This window comes from Vombatus ursinus, unplaced genomic scaffold, assembly GCF_900497805.2.
Source record: "Vombatus ursinus unplaced genomic scaffold, bare-nosed wombat genome assembly UNPS02000580.1, whole genome shotgun sequence".
NCBI classification, from domain to species: Eukaryota; Metazoa; Chordata; class Mammalia; order Diprotodontia; family Vombatidae; genus Vombatus; species Vombatus ursinus.
The window spans coordinates 28,634,234-28,650,724 of NW_020940358.1; the positions used below are offsets into that span (position 1 = coordinate 28,634,234).

The 16,491-nt window shown below is 42.5% G+C and overlaps 1 protein-coding gene across 1 annotated transcript; it reads right to left on the reverse strand.

Moving 5' to 3' along the window:
* Positions 1–10,192: 10,192 nt before the first annotated feature.
* Positions 10,193–14,698, reverse strand: SPINT3 (serine peptidase inhibitor, Kunitz type 3). Its single transcript, XM_027847695.1, has 3 exons — positions 14,560–14,698; positions 10,714–10,923; positions 10,193–10,358 (listed from the first exon to the last, which is right to left on the reverse strand). Exons 1-3 carry the CDS (start codon positions 14,630–14,632, stop codon positions 10,336–10,338), a joined length of 306 nt encoding a protein of 101 aa, XP_027703496.1. The 5' UTR covers positions 14,633–14,698; the 3' UTR covers positions 10,193–10,335.
* Between the last annotated feature and the right edge of the window lie 1,793 nt (positions 14,699–16,491).

The following is a 16,491-nucleotide window of genomic DNA, read 5'->3' on the forward strand; positions in this document are numbered from 1 at the left end:
ATAATAGTAGGTGCCCATTACTAGGGACCTAAGAAGCACAACTGAGTCACTCAGTGGTAGAGGAACTGAGAAGGGGAAGGATCTGAGTAGACTGTGTGATGAGTCAATACTCTGGAGCAGGTGAGGCTTAAAGCGCAGGTGGGATTTGGGCTGAAAAGACATGGGGTGATGAGGAGGACAGCAGGTAGGCCGTTCTGGACGTGGAAGTGGCAAGGGTTATCTGGCAGGGGAGTTTATTGTTCTAGCTAGTCATGGCGATGCTTCACCTTATACCCAGTTATCTTGTCATTGTCCCTCATGTCTTGTATACCCTCATTCCTCCATCCCCTTTCCAGCTTTGGAACTATAATCAAATCACTACTGGAGAGGATGTGTCCATCTGTTCCCCTATGGCTACATTCATCATCCTTGTGACTTTTCCAAAACAAAGTATTCCTCCCTGGCCACTTGTCCCCCATATATATTGTCTCCTCCTTTTAGAATATAAGCTCCTTGAGGGCAGGGGCTGTCTCACTTTTGTATCTGTATCCACAGCACATGGTAAGCGCTTAATAAAATACTTTTTTATTCATTTATTCATTCATTCATTCTTAATTAACATGTCACAGTTCTATAATGCTTTAAAGTTTACAAAACTTTTCATAACAATTCTATGAGATCTGTAGTGTAAAGATTATGACTTCCTTTTTATGAATGAGGAAACAGTATAAGAGAAGTGATATAACCCTTTCATTCCAGTCATTATCACCATCCAGACAATTGAGGACATTGTACTAGAAAGCAGGGGACAGGTTTTGCTACTCTTACTTGCTGTGTGACTTTGGACAAGTCATATCTCTTTTCTGGACCCACTCCACTTCTCTGAAAAACAAGTGAGTTGAGATGGCTCAGGGCTCTTCCAGCCTTGCGAAATGTCCTTGAGAAGGGTTGGAAATGGGGAGGGAAGAGATAGGCTCCCTAGTTTTGGTGTTGTCTGGGGAGCAATGGTGGTGGGAACCAGGGAGAGGAGTGAGTGTGGGTGTGGTGAGCTATTAAAAAGAGCAGATTGCTTTAGCCCACTCAACCCACTAGGGCACCCCCCAGCCCTGAGCAACTTTGAAATCTAGGCCCAGGCCCAAAACGCTGGGTCTGGGTGGGTGGGAAGAAGCAGATTCACTTGACTCTTTGCAGCTGTGAAGCCCACACTTGTCCCATGTGACAAAGCTGTTTCTGTTGCCTTTGCAGCCCCCATAGGTGAAGGCCTCACAAAAGCCTGCAGCTGAGTTGTAAAAGAATCAGATTTCTGTCTCTTGGGGCTTGTCCTTGCACTGACCCATCTTCAAAGGCAAATTGCAGTAGTTGGGGATAGCTTGGGGGCAGGGATGGAGTTGGGAGTAAGGCAATAATGATCATTACAACTCGCCTTACTATGCATGATAATACAATTTACAAAGTACCTACCTAACCGAGGGAGACAGTTTGGACATTTTTATGACTGAGGGTTTTGTTATGATGAAGGCAAGAATGCTGTCATTTCTGCCCAGGAGGTGGAGAAGATTTCTTTGTAGTCTGGGAGCACTTTCTTGGCTTTTATTAGTTCAGGGTGATGGCTATGATTAAAAAACTATGAGGCTATCCTTATTATATTATTATGCAGCCCTCAACATAATGCCTAGTACATAGTAGGCACTTTAAATGTTTATTGATTAATAGATATTAGGGAGAGATTCTACTCACTCTGTCTTAGCATAGCATCTGGGCAGCATTTGGCTCTGAAGGGAAGAGGTCCAGAAGCTGGTAGCAGGAAGCTGAGACCATGTGCCCAGGATTCACTAGCAGTCATCATTGTACCAGCTGTGACCAATGAAGCAACATACTCAGTTGAGATGCCACATCCATTAGGGACCAGAGTGCCTGCCATATAGTGACATTACCAGAAGATTTTGATGGTTCTGCAATGTCAGAGGTATGAATTGCCCCCTTCAACCCTGGCCATATGTGTTTCATGCATGTGTGCCCCTCACCTGTGATCCCTAGACATCCTCATTCTCTTTACTAATGGTTTTTCTATTTGTGGAGGAGTGTGCCCCATGTTTAATCAGTAGAATGTTGTATTGGTATTTTTTCTTATATTATTTCTTTAAATCCCTTTGCTAGTTATATCCTTTGGCTGAATAGAGAAAAAGGTAAACACATTGGTGAGGGCTCATGAGCTATATTTTAAAAAAAAAAAGATGAGGACCCATAGAGCACTTTGAAAATTAGGAGCTGTTCTGGGGGCCCCATTTGTGAGAGGGGGTACTTCAGGTGCTACATTAGCAACAACTCTATTTGGAAGGGGGAAATAAATGTTATTATCCCCATTTTACCAAAGAGGAAGCTATTATCAGTGGAAGAGATGTTATTTTGAGCCAGCTGCTTAGTAGTGGCTTCAGTGAGATGTTCAGATTTTAGGCTCACATTGGTCCCCTTTGAGTCAAGAAGGGCTTTTCTACACTTAAGGAGTGAGTATAGTTTTCAGGTGGGGACTCCTGCAAAGGGGTGGCAGCTTTGTGTAGAGTGAAGAGCACTGGGCTGGGAGATCCAGGCTCTAGTATAAACTCTACTAATGACTCCCTGAGTGACTCAGGGCAAGTGGCTTTTCACTTTCACCAGATTTTAATAATCTGTGAAATGAAGATTTTGATAGATGGCTTCCAAGGTCACTTCCAGTTCTGAAGGTTACATTCTATGGTCCCTTCTAGTTCAAACATGCTGTACTCTAAGAATCCTAGCACTTTACTATCTTATTCCTTCTTTATTATTATCTTATTCTTATTTTTCTAGTCTCTTCTTGTCCTCTTCACCCTTCAAGGCTGGATAAGGTAGAAAGCAACTGTGCCATCTGGTAATGACATAAGGGGAAACACAAGAAGGGATCTCAGTTGTCCACCTCAAAAAGAGGATCAGGAGTGGAGGATATTTCTAGCTTCCCCCTGTCACATTTCCTTACTCACCTGTTCAAACCAAGCAGTTGGGTCACCAAACACAAACAATGAGAGGAGGCTGATGAGCTTTATGGTGCTTTGGGCAGAGACCGAGTGTAACTGAGCCCAGGGTGTGTACCTTTCCCCCACAGCTTCTTCTTTACCCACACCATACCACTGCTGGGGCCCTGGTATGTGAGCAGGAAGAGAATGTGTTTGACAGGGCAGGACCAGGCAAGACCTAGCACTCTGTCCACACCTCCAGCTTCCTGTCCCATTGGAAAGTGCTGCTGGGAGCATGTCAGGGTTCCATGTCCAGGAAGGTCTGAAGATCCCACATACCAGCTGTCTTTGGCTTGGGGACCATTTGAAATCCTTCCCTGGGGCAAAAGCCTTTGTCATGTATGATTTAGCAGCCACTTGTGTCCCTTTTGGCTCTGACAGTCTATGCCCTAAGCCTCCTTCCAGCTCTTCCATTCTAACACTCCATTACCAAATTCCACTCATTCTCCTAGTGCTACCCTCCCCAAGCCTTGAAAATACGTCCAGCATTTATGGCCAAGAGTGCAAAAGGGACCTTAGAATGGCAAAATGTAGACTAATGATGATAGTTTAGTTCAGTTCTTTAATTTTACAGTTGGGGAAACAATCTAGAGAAAGTGACTTTCTTCTCTGATAAAGGCCTCATTTCTCAACTATATAGAGAACTAAGTTAAATCTGTAAGAATATGAGTCATTCCCTAATTGATAAATGGCCAAAGGATATGGATAGGTAGCTTCCAGACAAAGGAATCAAAGCTATGGGAGGGGGGGGCAGCTAGGTGGCACAGTGGATAGGGTACCAGCCCTGGAGTCAGGAGGACCTGAGTTCAAATCCAACCTCAGACCAAACAGTTGACACTTACTAGCTGTGTAACCCTGGGCAAGTCACTTAACCCCAATGGCCTAAAAAAGAAAAAAAGAAATCAAAGCTATCTATAGCTATATGGAAAAATGCTCTAAATCACTTTTGATTGGAGAAATGGAAATTAAAACAACTCTGAGCTACCACCTCACACCTATCAGATTGGCTAATATGACCGAAAAGGAAAATGATAAATGTTGGGCAGGATGTGGGAAAATTGGAACATTAATACACTGTTGTATCAAACCATTCTAGAATGATCCAACCATTCTAGAAAGCAATTTGGAAATATGCCCAAAGGGCTATAAAACTGTGCATACCCTTTGATCTAGCAATACCACTTCTAGGTCTGTATCCCAACAAAATTTTTTTAAAAAGGAAAAGGACCTGTATTTACAAAAATATTTATAGCAGCTCTTTTTATGGTGGCAAAAAATTAGAAATTGAGGGGATGCCCATCAGTTGGGGAATGGCTGAACAAGTTTTGGCATATGATTGTGATGGAATACTATTGTGCTATAGGAATTGATAAGCAGAATGGTTTCAGAAAAGCCTGGAAAGACTTACATAAACTGATGCAAAGTGAAATGAGCAGAACCAGGAGAACATTGTACACAGTAAATAGCATCATCACGTGATGATCATCTGTGAATGACTTAGATATTCTCAGCAATACAATGATCCAAGGTAACTCTAAAGGATTCATGATGAAAGATGCTATCCATCTACAGAGAAAGAACTGATAAAGTCTGAATGCAGATCAAAGCATACTTAAAAAAAAAACTTTCTTTTTTGGTTTGTGTTTTCTTTCACAATGTGGCTAGTATGGAAATATGTCTTGCATGACTACACATGTATAACCTATATCAACTTGCTTGCCTTCTCATTAAAAGGGGAAGTGAAGAAAGGGAGAGAGAGAATTTGGAACTTAAAATTTAAAAAAATGAATGTTAAAAATTTTTTACATGTAATTAGAAAAAAATTAAAATTTTAAGAAAGAAAGAAAAAAAAGAAAAGAAGTGATAGTATTTAAGTGACATGCCCAGGGTCACACATGTAGGAAGTGTCTGAGGCTGTATTTAAACTCAGGTCTTCCTGCCTCCAGACCCAGCATTTTATCCTCAGTACCATCTAGCTGCCCAATTTTTCCAGGGACTTTTTTGGGGACCAATATATTCTAAACTCTGTGTGTGTGTGTGTGTGTGTGTGTGTGTGTGTGTGTGTGTTGTGTGTGTTTATGCGCCATGCACCCACAGGGATATTTTGTTCCTGTTCTTACTATACCTTCTCAGTAAATCTGTTTTCTAAAAGCTAATAGAATTTAACTAGGCAGCACTAGGTGGTGCAGTGAATATAGTACCAAGTCTAGAGTCATAGATATTGGGGAAAACAGCCCCTTAATGAGTTCAGATGCTGAGAATAACATATAAAACAATGGGAATCAGTTCAGTGCAAAACTTTATTGCAAGCAACTGGGAAGAGGGGGGAAGGAGATCCAATTTACAACTCTCTCCCTCTCTCACTCTTACACACACTCACACAACTAACATAGAGTATAACTCACATTGGGGTGGCACTGCATTGGGGAGCACAGAGACACAGGTCTGTTCAGCAGGAAGGGGGTGCTCCAGTGGGAAGGTGTGCTCTTAATGCCCTTCTGAGAGTGGGGTTCTTACGCTCTGATTTTGTGTGACCCCACTGGAGTTGGCTGATTTACACATGAGGAGTCAGAGCAAAATATTATTTTAGAGGTTTGTGATCAGGGAGAAAGACAAGCTGGTGATAGACAAAATAATATTTGAGGCACATAGCTGTACTAACCTTTGAAAAACATTGTGGTCAGTATTTTTCTATATATTCTATAAGCTCACAGCCTCCCTTAGGGGGAGGCCATTATTATGGGCACAAGACCAGGCCTAATCTTATAACAATGATTAGCTACAGCCTTGCTTAAGGGGAGACTGTCATGGTAGTTTAAGACCATCAGGCCTAATCTTATAACATCCTAGGCAAGCCACTTTAGATCTCTGTTTGCCTCAGTTTCCTCAACTATAAAATGAAAACCATAACAGCATCTACTTTGTAAGGATCAAATGAGAAATATTTGTAAAGTATAGTGCCTAGCGCATAGCAGGAGCTGTATAAATGCATATTCCTTCTTTTTCTCCCTTTCCTAATTCTGATTGATAATGAGAAGCACACCAGTGAGGGCTCCTGAGTGACAGTGCTAGAAATACCAAGCCCCCAGGAATCTAGAGGTAGAGCCCTTCGGGGAGCAGTAGTCATTGCCCTCTGGGGACCTGTCAGTGTCGGTTTGACTTGGGGCAGTGGCCACAAAGGTGGTGCTATAATATTTTGTCTCCCAGATACGATGTAAGTTCCTAGGAGGAAGGGATTGTTTCCTTTTTGTCTTTGTCTGTCCAGTGCCTAGCACTTAGTAGATGGTAATAAATGTTTGTTGATTTCTCCCAGAACATTTCCAGCATTTTCCTGTTTCTGACTTTCACACATACACTCACCCTTTTTATCAAACTTTACCCATCTTTTAGGGTCAACAGTAATAGATCATAGGATTTAGAAAAGCTTGAAGATAATTTATTTATTTTTTATTTTTAGGCAGTTGGGGTTAAGTGACTTGCCTAGGGTCACACAGCTAGTAAGTGTCAAGTATTTGGTCTGAGGCCGATTTTGAACTCAGGTCCTCCTGACTTCAGGGCCAGTGCTCTATCCACTTTGAAGATAATTTAGATAATTATAATAGTTCCTATTTCTAAACTGATTCCTGTTTGCAAAGTGCTTTCCTCTCAGCAAATCAGGGAGATAGGTCATGCTAGTATTATTACCTCCATTCATTCTACAGATGAGGGAACTGAGTGAATATCAGAGAGGTGAAATAAATTCCTAGGTTCATAGAACTTTTGTTGTTGTCCCCTTAATTTTATTTTTGTTGTTGTTCAGTTGTTTTCATTCAAGTCTGTCTCTTTTTGATCCCATTTGGAGTTTTCTTGGTAAAGATAATAGAATGGTTTGCAATTTCCTTCTCCAGCTTATTTTACAGATGAGAAAACTGAAGGAAAAAGGGTTAAGTGACTTGCTCAGTGTCATACAGGTAGTAAGTGTCTGAGGCTGGATTTGAACTTAGAAACATGAGTCTTCCCAACTTTAGACCCATGCTCTATCTACTGTGATACTTAGCTACTCTCTAATTTTATAGATGAGGAAACTGAGGTCCAGAGAAGTGAAATCACTTGTTCAAGGTCACACAGATCATTAGGGTCAGAGCTAGGATGTCACATCCAGATTTTCTGACTCCAAATCCAGTACAATGTATCATATTTCCATTCAAGCTCAGGTGGCTCCCTCCTCCAGGAAGCCTTCCTTGACTATCACAGTCTTCACTAGATTGTAAGTTTCTTGAGGTCAGGGACTATATTTTATCTCTTTTTGTATCCCTAGTGTTTAGCACAGTACCTAGCAAATAGTAGGTGTTTAATAAATGTTTATTGATTGATTGATCATAGTTCACTTGGATCTCTCTCTTTGTCCTCTGAACAATCCTGGCTGTCTACTCCTCATAAAGCAATGAGCTTAGGCTGCCTCTAATGATTGGATGTTGTGAAGCAGAGAAAAGAGCGTTAAATTTGAATCCTAGCTCTGCCTTGGGCTCACTCTGTGATCTGATGATTGGAGGAAACAGTGAGGCTGATGACTCTGCACAACCCTGCCTCACTTAAATCCAATTCACTTGCAAGTCAAGACAACACCCTCCTGATGTCATTGGCCCTCTGAGAATGAAGGATGAACAACAATCTGTGAGTGGTAGTAGCCACCCCATTGGGGACCCAATTGGACTGTTCCAGTTGGGCAATGCTGTTATTTCCTTCCTTCCTTCCTTCCTTCCTTCCTTCCTTCCTTCCTTCCTTCCTTTCTTCCTTCCTTCCTTCCTTCCTTCCTCCCTTCCTCCCTTCCTTTCTCCTTGTCTCCCTACATCCACATGTGGAGTCATACTCTTACATGTGGATGCTCTGTCCAAAGGATTATAAATTTTGATTGCTTATACTTTGCAAGATATCTTGGGGTTTGGAGGACAGATTTTTTTCTTTCCTACTTATTTATTCTATCGTTTTTCTTCCCAAAAAATTGGGACAATTAACCCTTTTTTCATATAGTTTTCATTTATGATTTCTTGAAATATAGCTTTGACTGAAATAGCAATTGTTTCTGTTCTTGTCAGAAACTCTGAGTATCTTCCCCTTCCAGACTGATTCTTTTGAGAAGGCAAATCAGGCCATCTTTTGTCTCAATTCCTACTTAGTTCTTAATCCCTGAATGGGTGTTGCCTCAGACAAAGATACCTGGGAAAGACCTTAGTTTAAAAAGGCCAAGGTCTCCTACTGCATCCAGGGCCATCTCCAGTTATCTTGACCTATGTCTAGCCACTGGATTCCAATGACTCTGGAGGAGAGAGTGAGGCTGGTGACTTGGCACAGCCTTGCCTCACTTTAAATTCAATTCACTTGCAAGTCATGACATCACCCCCCCCCCATGTCATTGGTCCTCTTTGAGAATGAAGGACAACTTACTAGCTGTGTGACCCTGGGCAAGTCACTTAACCCTAATTGCCTTAAAAAAAGAGAGAGAATGAAGGACAAACAACAACAACTCTGTGATCTAGGACAATTTATCCCCTCTCTCTGGACCACTATTTCCTCAATTGTCCACCCTCATTTTAAACTGTTGTTTGAATCTAAACTAAATTATCTCTGAGGGCTCTTACAGTTCCAAGTCCTGTCTTCTAGGGTCCTGTCTAGCTCTCAATTCTGTGTTCTGAGATTTGCTCCAACTCTGAATTCTCTGTTCTAAGAGCCCTTAGAATAATATTCTACTTAATTCTCTGTCCAAATTGTCAAGGCTCAAATGAGATAAAAGAATGCATAAAGTTGTGGATAGTGGGCTTATCAAATTTTCAGGTAACAGAGTTGGAAGGAATAATGAACACGTTGGATGACAGCTATTGGGCTGACTCCAATAAGATGAACTCCATTAGAGATAAATGTAAAGTCTTATGCTTGGCTACAGAACAGTCAACTTCAGAGGCATGAGATATAATAGGTATGGAGAGATGGCATTTATTCCGAAAAAGATCTAGGCAAACTCAGTGTAAGTCAGTAACAAGACGTAGTGACCAAGAAAACTAATGAGACTGTGGACCAGCCTCCTGGAATAGGGAGGTGATGGTCCCACTGTACATGGCTGCCTGCATTAGGCTTCACCTGGAGTACCATGTTTAGTTCTGAGCACCACAGTTTAAGAAGGACATTGATAAGCTAAAGAGTATCCAAAAGAAGGCAACCAGGCTGGTGAGGAGTCTTTAGTCTATGGTATATGAGGATGCTTAATCTGGAAAAGACTTAGGAAGGACATGATAGCTTTCTTCAGATATGTGAGATGCTGTCACGTAGAGGAGAGATTAGACATTCTGTTTGGACACAGAGGGCAGAACCAGGAGTAATGGGTAGAAGTTACAAAAAGGGCAATTTAGCTTGCTGGCAGGAAAAACTTCCTAACAATTAGCGTTGCATAAGAGTAGAATGGGGTGCCTCCTTAGAGGTCTTCAAACCCTAGCTGGAGGATCACTTCTGGTGAGGATTTCTTTGGTGAATAGGTCAGACTAGATGACTGCTGAGGTGTCTTCCAAATCTCAATTCTGTGTGATCCGTTGATTGGATAATAGTGTTTTGAAAGTGCTACATGAAAGTAGAGATTATTGTTATCAAGATGACATCCCTGAGTCTCAGTTTCCCAGTCAGTGAAATGGGGAAGTTGGACAAAATAATCTCTAAGGTCCCTTTTTGCGTGATATTCTAGAATCTGAAAAATAAAATTCTATAGAATTCGAATTGCTTTCTTCCCTGGATCCCCCAGTGATGGTCCCATCCTTGGCTAGCGATGGGGTTCCTGAGCTTCTCTGCCTTCCACCATCATGGCCACCTTGCTGCATTCCTCTGGAGGCACTGGGCAGGATGGCTCTGTCCCTGGAGTTGGGGGACAGAGGAAGAGTTTGGAGCCAATCTGGTGGCTGCTATCCACTGCTCCTGGTTTGCGCCTCACAGGTGGATATCAGTGAGGAAGAGCAAGCAGGGTTTCTCTTTATTTTCCTTTCACCTTAGAGGTGGTAGCAGGGGCTGGGAAGGCTACCCTGGGTTGTGTGAGTCACCTGGGCCAAAGAAGGGACAGATTTTCTGGGGGCATTTCCAGCAACTCATTATCATTCAGGGGGGGGCTTTGAGGTAGGAGTGATGATCTCCTCAGGATGTGAAGGATGGAGGCATAGACCCCAAAGTGCTGTTAATGCTTTATTGTACCAGAAGAGGGAATCATAGAGGGAGAGAAACAGGACAACATCATCAGGGTCTGAATGGCAGTAGGGCTGGTCAAGGACGTGATGTGACAGTCTAGCTGCTCCCAGAATGGTCAGTATCAGCTTCAGTTATAATCATTCCTGTTCTCTGTAATGAAAGTCACAGATAGTCACCCCACTGGCCTTTGAGCTAAAGCCAAAGCTGGACCCCTGTTTCAGCTCCCTCAGACATCTGCTATCACAGTTTCTTCCTTGACCAACAATATCGCCTCATCTTCATCAACATGAGACTTCCCACCACCTTCGCCATGGCAGTCCCTGCCATCATCTTTATCACTCTGGCCACCATTATCATCATCATTATAAACTCACCATGGCTGGCATCATCACCATCGCTTCTTGCCCCTCGCCCCTCGCCCCGTCACCCTTAGCAGCAACATCAGCTTTTCTGTTCTTATTCCAGTACTAGGGAGGCATTGAGGAAGTAGGTGACATTCACTTACTGTTGAATCTACAGGTCTTCAAGCAACACTGCACTGAATCAAAATTGTTGCCATTGCCATGGCAGCCACTGTAGATGAAAGCCTCGCAGTTACGAGAGGTTGCGTTGTAGTAGTAGCGAAGAATCTGAGACTTGCAGTTGCCCCTCGCAGGTGGGAGCAGGCATAAAGACGGATCCAATCGGGATGCGTTCTCCACGGAGTTCACGTGGTCTGTGGATGCAGAGAAGGGACAAAGTGATAGGATGAGGACACAAACAGCCAGCTAATGTTCATTGGTGTTCCACAAGCTCTTTTTCACTGGAGGTCACCAAGTGGAGGCTGAACGACCACTTGTTGGGGTTATTGTAGACAGGATTCATAATTTGGCTCAATTTTGGATTGGATGATTTTAGGGATCCTTTTAAATTCTGTCTATAGATGTGTGAATACGTGTTATAATCTACATCAGCAGTTGGTTAAAGTGCATTTAAATAATTGGTTAATACAAATAGGTAGGAATAAGATTGGGCTTGGATTTCATCAATTTTTGGGAGCTCATAGGAAGGAAATTCCTTCTACCAATATAGATCAGCACCTTCTCTGAAGGTACAGCTAGGTGGCGCAGTGGTTAGAGCTCTAGGTCTGGAGTTAGGAAGACCTGGGTTCAAATGCAGCCTTGGACACTTCCTAGCTGTGTGACCCTGGGCAAGTTACTTAATCCTGTTTGCCTCAGTTTCCTCATCTGTAAAATGAGCTGGAGAAGGAAATGGAAAACCTCTCCAGTAAATTTGTCAAGAAAACCCCAAATGAGGCCAGGAAGAGTCAGACACTATTGAAAGGACTCAACAACAAACTTCTTCAAAACTCATAGTCTCAGAGAGTTGCTTAGGGACCCTGAGCAGTTAAGAATCTTACCCAGGCTCACAGAGCTAGTGTGTATCAGATGGGGGACTTGAACCCAGATCTTCCTCGGTCTGAGTCCAGATTCTAGTCACTATGTCCTGCTAGCTTTATAATGTCCTTAACCACTGCTAATGTCCACCAACAATTAGTTAACAAGAAAATGTTTATGTTTCTATCCTCAACTTAATCATTTACTAAGGTTAAGGGGCTGTGTGGACTAATGGCTATCAGACAGTCTCTGAATCAGGAAGATAGGAGATATGAGTTCAGGTCCTGCCTCTGACTCAGTGACCTTGGGCACAGTTTAGCTCATCAGTTTCTCAGGCAACTCTCTGTAAGTTGCAGAACAACTGCATAGATAGAGAGAGTTTCTGAAATGAGAGTTCCCTTCACCAATAAAACTTAAAGTTGAGAAAACAAACAGACAATTGTATTCATTAGAGACTTTTTTATGAATCAGAATAATGATAACCATCCATCCATCTACACTATGTATGTATATATGTATATGTGTGTATTTGTGTGTATGTATGTATACATGGATGGATGGATAAATGGAAGGATGGATGAATAGATAGATAGATAGATATATGGATGCATAAATGTCCCAGGCACAGAACTCAAGCACAGAACATTGGGAGCAGAACTTTCCCCATTAGGGATTCCCTCCACCAATGAACTCAACTCAACACACAGAGATGTGGTACATATGGAAAACAATTAGACTTGGGAGCAAAAGAAGGCAGTTTGTGATTCTGACAGACCCAATGCATATCATTTGAATGTGCTAACGTACTTCTCTCATTGAAATAAACAAATCATTAAGAAAGACCATGGGACGACCATTGATTTGGAATCAAAGAGTCTGGGTTTGAATCCCAACTCTACTGTTCTTACTACCTGTATAACTTTGGACAAGTGATTCTATGTTCCTGGGCCTGGTTTTTTCCTCTGTAAAATGAGGGGATTGGATTAGGTGATCTCAAAGGTTTCTTCCAGCTCTAATTGATCTTTTAAGTTGAGAATAGGTTCTACTATGGGAAGGACTCTGCCTGTCACTTTCTATATCCAAAGGTCCCTCCTAGCTCTGACTCAAGTGATGACTCAAGGACCTGAGCAAGCATTATTGTGGGTTCTTGGTGAGGGGACAAGCTCTTCCATGGTATCCCTGGACTGTTCTCTACACACGAAAAAAGCTTCCTCTCCTTAGATTAGGGTCAGGCCTGGGCAAAATTATGGAATCTGTAACTTTTGTCTTTGGTTTCCTCCCACTTCCATCTGAGGTATTCCTGTCCTACACTATTCCTGGTCATTCTCCTCTGCTACAGGGCATCCATCCTATCACAGCCCCTCATCATTTCTTCACCACCTTCTTTTCTCCCCCTGCCCAAAAAAGGGACTGTGCTCTCAGCTGAATCTACCAAAAACTTCATGACTCAAAAAGTAGATGCTCAATAACTATTTGTTGATTTGATTTGTTGTTTATACTCGAATAGTAGGTAGCAGCCATTTATTTGGTGTTAAAAAATAATCCTGGGTTGGGAGTCTGAATCCTTGGATTTGAGAGCTAGCTCTGACAGTAATTCCTCATGCGACTTCCTCTAAGTCATTTCCCTTATCTTCAGCTGTTTCTTCATTTCTAGAACAAGGGGCTTGGATCAGATCATCTCCAAGGCCCCTTCCAGGTCTGATATTCTGTTCTGAAGTCCCTCCTAGACACTCTTTGTCCTATGTTTTAAGAAATATCTTCCAGATCTGAGATCCTGTCCCAGAAGGATCATAGATTTAGAGCTGGAAGGGGCCTTAAAGACCATCTAGTTTAATCTCCTTCATTTTATAGATGAAGGAATCAAAATCTAGAGAGTTGGAGTTATGGAGCCCAAAGTCAGAGGTACAGAGCAGTAGAACAGAGAGGTGAAGCTGAGTCCTCTGTCTACCAACATGGTCTTCTTCTACCTGCACGATGTTTCTGGTGCCTTCCAGAGCTGACTTTGGCTAATTGACATCCTACACTTTATGATCCAAGATCCCCTCCTACCTAGTCAATGTTTTATATCTTAAGAACCTTGCCAACTCTATGGTCACAGGATTTTAGAGTTGGGAGAGCCCTTAGCATTCTATGATTCTGTGGTGTCACGATGACTTTTGAAGACCACAAGGTCTCTTCATTTGTAAAAATAAGTTTCCTCATCTGTAAGATGGCTTTGGACTAGGAAACCTCTAAGGTCCCTTCCTGCTTTAAATCTTTAATGCTATCATCCCAACCCCCCTTTTTAGTATTCTAGCTATGGGGACAGGGAACTGGGGGATATGGTTTTGGACAGGCAAAATATGCTCAATGGTCCTCAGATAACTTCCCAAAGGCCAGCGTGTAGTTGTCTGGCCCTGGTTTGATTTTTGCAAATGGCCCCAACAAACTTCCTTTTAGAGTCATAATCTATCAGATCTGGGAGAGATGTAAGAATGTCAGAGTTGGAAGATACCTAAGAGGTCATCTAATCCAATTCCCTCACTTTTTAAAGAAGAAAATGGAAATTTAGAAAGAGGATATCCAAATGCTGGTTTAATTTAATTCTAAGGTCCTTTTCAGCCCTAAATCTATGAACTCATGAGCCCACTAAGTCAGACTAGAACCCAGTTCTCCTGGCTCTCAGCCCAGTGTTCTTCATATGGAACTGTTCTACACTGACTCTCTCTCAAATAATATCAACTTTAGGGGCAGCTAGGTGGCACAGTGGATAAAGCACTGACCCTGGAGTCAGGAGGACCTGAGTTCAAATGTGACCTCAGACATAGAATACTCACTAGCTGTGTGACTCTGGGCAAGTCACTTAACCCCAATTGCCTCACCTAAATAAATAAATAAATAAATAAATAAACATCAACTTTATGGGTAAGAGTAGGATTTTAATAGCCCCAGCTGCTGCCATGATTCCTTCTCTTGGGGAGAGGGGTGCTACTTACCTAAAAGTTTTTCTGAGCTGGTCAGGCCAGCCAGGCTGAGGGTGAAGCAGAGGGCAACAATGATGAATTTCATGGTGCTACTGGTAGATAACACTTGATCAATGGGCTTGAGCCCGTGGGGTTGGTTTTATATCCTCAACCAAAGTTGGGGAGAAAAGGGGGGGGAACAAGGTAGGTAGAGGATTAGTCATACCCATCATATGACTTGGAGGAGGAAATGTTCCCCACCTCCCATCCCCAGGCAAAAAGTTTTTGGCAAGAGGAGCCCAGCCCCTTCCCTTGGGGTATCTGGCAAGCCTCTTGCCCAGGTAGCCTGGAGGGGCTGGGCATAGATTGGGCAAACCCCACTAGACTGAGAGCCAGATTATCCTCTGGGCTGCCCAGGCTTCAGCCTTACCTGCAAGCTGGCATCATCTCTGGAGCTCCTGAAGTCTGGTGGATGGAAGGCACTCCTGAAAGGCATCTGGGTAACCTTGGCTCGGGAAGTGAGAGTGTCCAGTGAGGTAGGGGCATGCAGAAGCAGAGGCAGATGCATGGACTGGTTATGGTCATTGAGCTATGAGTCAGGAGAATTGAGTTCTAGCCCTGATGGCCACTCGCCAAACCACCATCCTTCTCTGGACCTCAGTCTTTTTGTTTGTTAAAGGGAATAATAAGATCTTCCTTATTTGCCTGCACAAATTGTTGAGGTTCAAATGAAATAGGAAATACTTAAGTTTTTAAAACAATCTACAAATATTAAGGTTCAAATCCCACATTTGAACACATACTGTGATCCTGGGATAGTCCTTTTAACTCTGTGCTCTAGATAACTCTCAAAGACTTTAAGTTGCAAGGAGGTGCCAACCTGCATTGGTCAAGGGTGTTCCCAATACCAATAAAACCACAGGTCTTTTCCCTCTCCTACAAATATCAGAGATTACTGTTAAGGTAACCTCTCCAGGCTCCTTGGTTTCCCCATCTGTAAAGTGAGGTGGTTGGACTAGTCAATTTGTAAGACTCCTTCCAGCTCTAACATTCTATTTCATGGGTCCCTTCCAGATGTACAGATCTATTTTTAATTCAGTTTAAAGAAACATGAAGCATTATGTGTACATCCTAATTCAGCACTGCCTTCAGCATTGGGCAGAAATTGTTTAGGTCAATGGTGTCAAACTCAAAAAGAAACAGGGCCCACCAAACTGTACCTAAGGATCTCTGAGGGCCACATATTGACTTAGAAAACCACTTATTAACATTATCTATGTTTCATTGAATTTTTGTCTGTTTTGTTCAATATTTCGCAATTACATTTTAAGCTGGTTCCAGCCACACTAAGGAGTATTGTGGGCTGCATATGTGGTTGTGTGTTTGATGCCTCTGGTCTAGAAGTCAAGCTTCACTGGGAAGCATAACTAAGGGACATCTCATGATCATAGATAATTGCTTGGAGACCAGGGTCAGAAAGATTGAAGCCTTCAGGTTTCATGTTGACTTGGGAGACTACAGGTGCTTCTGAAGGGCAGGAAGCAGCATGATATGATGGAAAGGACATTTCATCTGGTGTCAGAGGACCTGGGTTCATATCTTCTATCTGTTATTTCCTGCCCATGTGACCCTCAGAAAGTCTTTTTTTTTTTTTTTTTTACTTGATTCACTTGGCCTCTCTGGGTCTATTTCCTCATTGGAAAAATAGGGGACTAGAGGATTATAAGTTTAAAGCTAGAAGGGACCTAAGAAGCCATCATTTTAGAGTGGAGGAAACTGAACAGTAGTGTGCTGGTAAATGTTTAACCACCCGCTCTCCATGATACCCGAGTTCCTCATCTTTGCCAATAAATGACTGGACAAGCCATTTCATTTCTCTGAGCCTCTGTTTCCTTATCTATAAAACAGAGATAACAATCCCTGCCCCTTTCCCTCTTAGGATTGCTGTGAAGATTAGATGAGACA

Excerpts from the sequence above, each read along its gene's own strand:
- SPINT3 (XM_027847695.1), bottom strand. The coding sequence starts at position 14,632 with ATGAAATTCATCATTGTTGCCCTCTGCTTCACCCTCAGCCTGGCTGGC. Across the intron at positions 10,924-14,559 it reads CAGCTCAGAAAAACTTTTAG|ACCACGTGAACTCCGTGGAG; the intron begins GTAAGTAGCACC and ends CTGCATCCACAG. Across the intron at positions 10,359-10,713 it reads GAAGACCTGTAGATTCAACA|AGAACAGGAATGATTATAAC; the intron begins GTAAGTGAATGT and ends CTTTCATTACAG.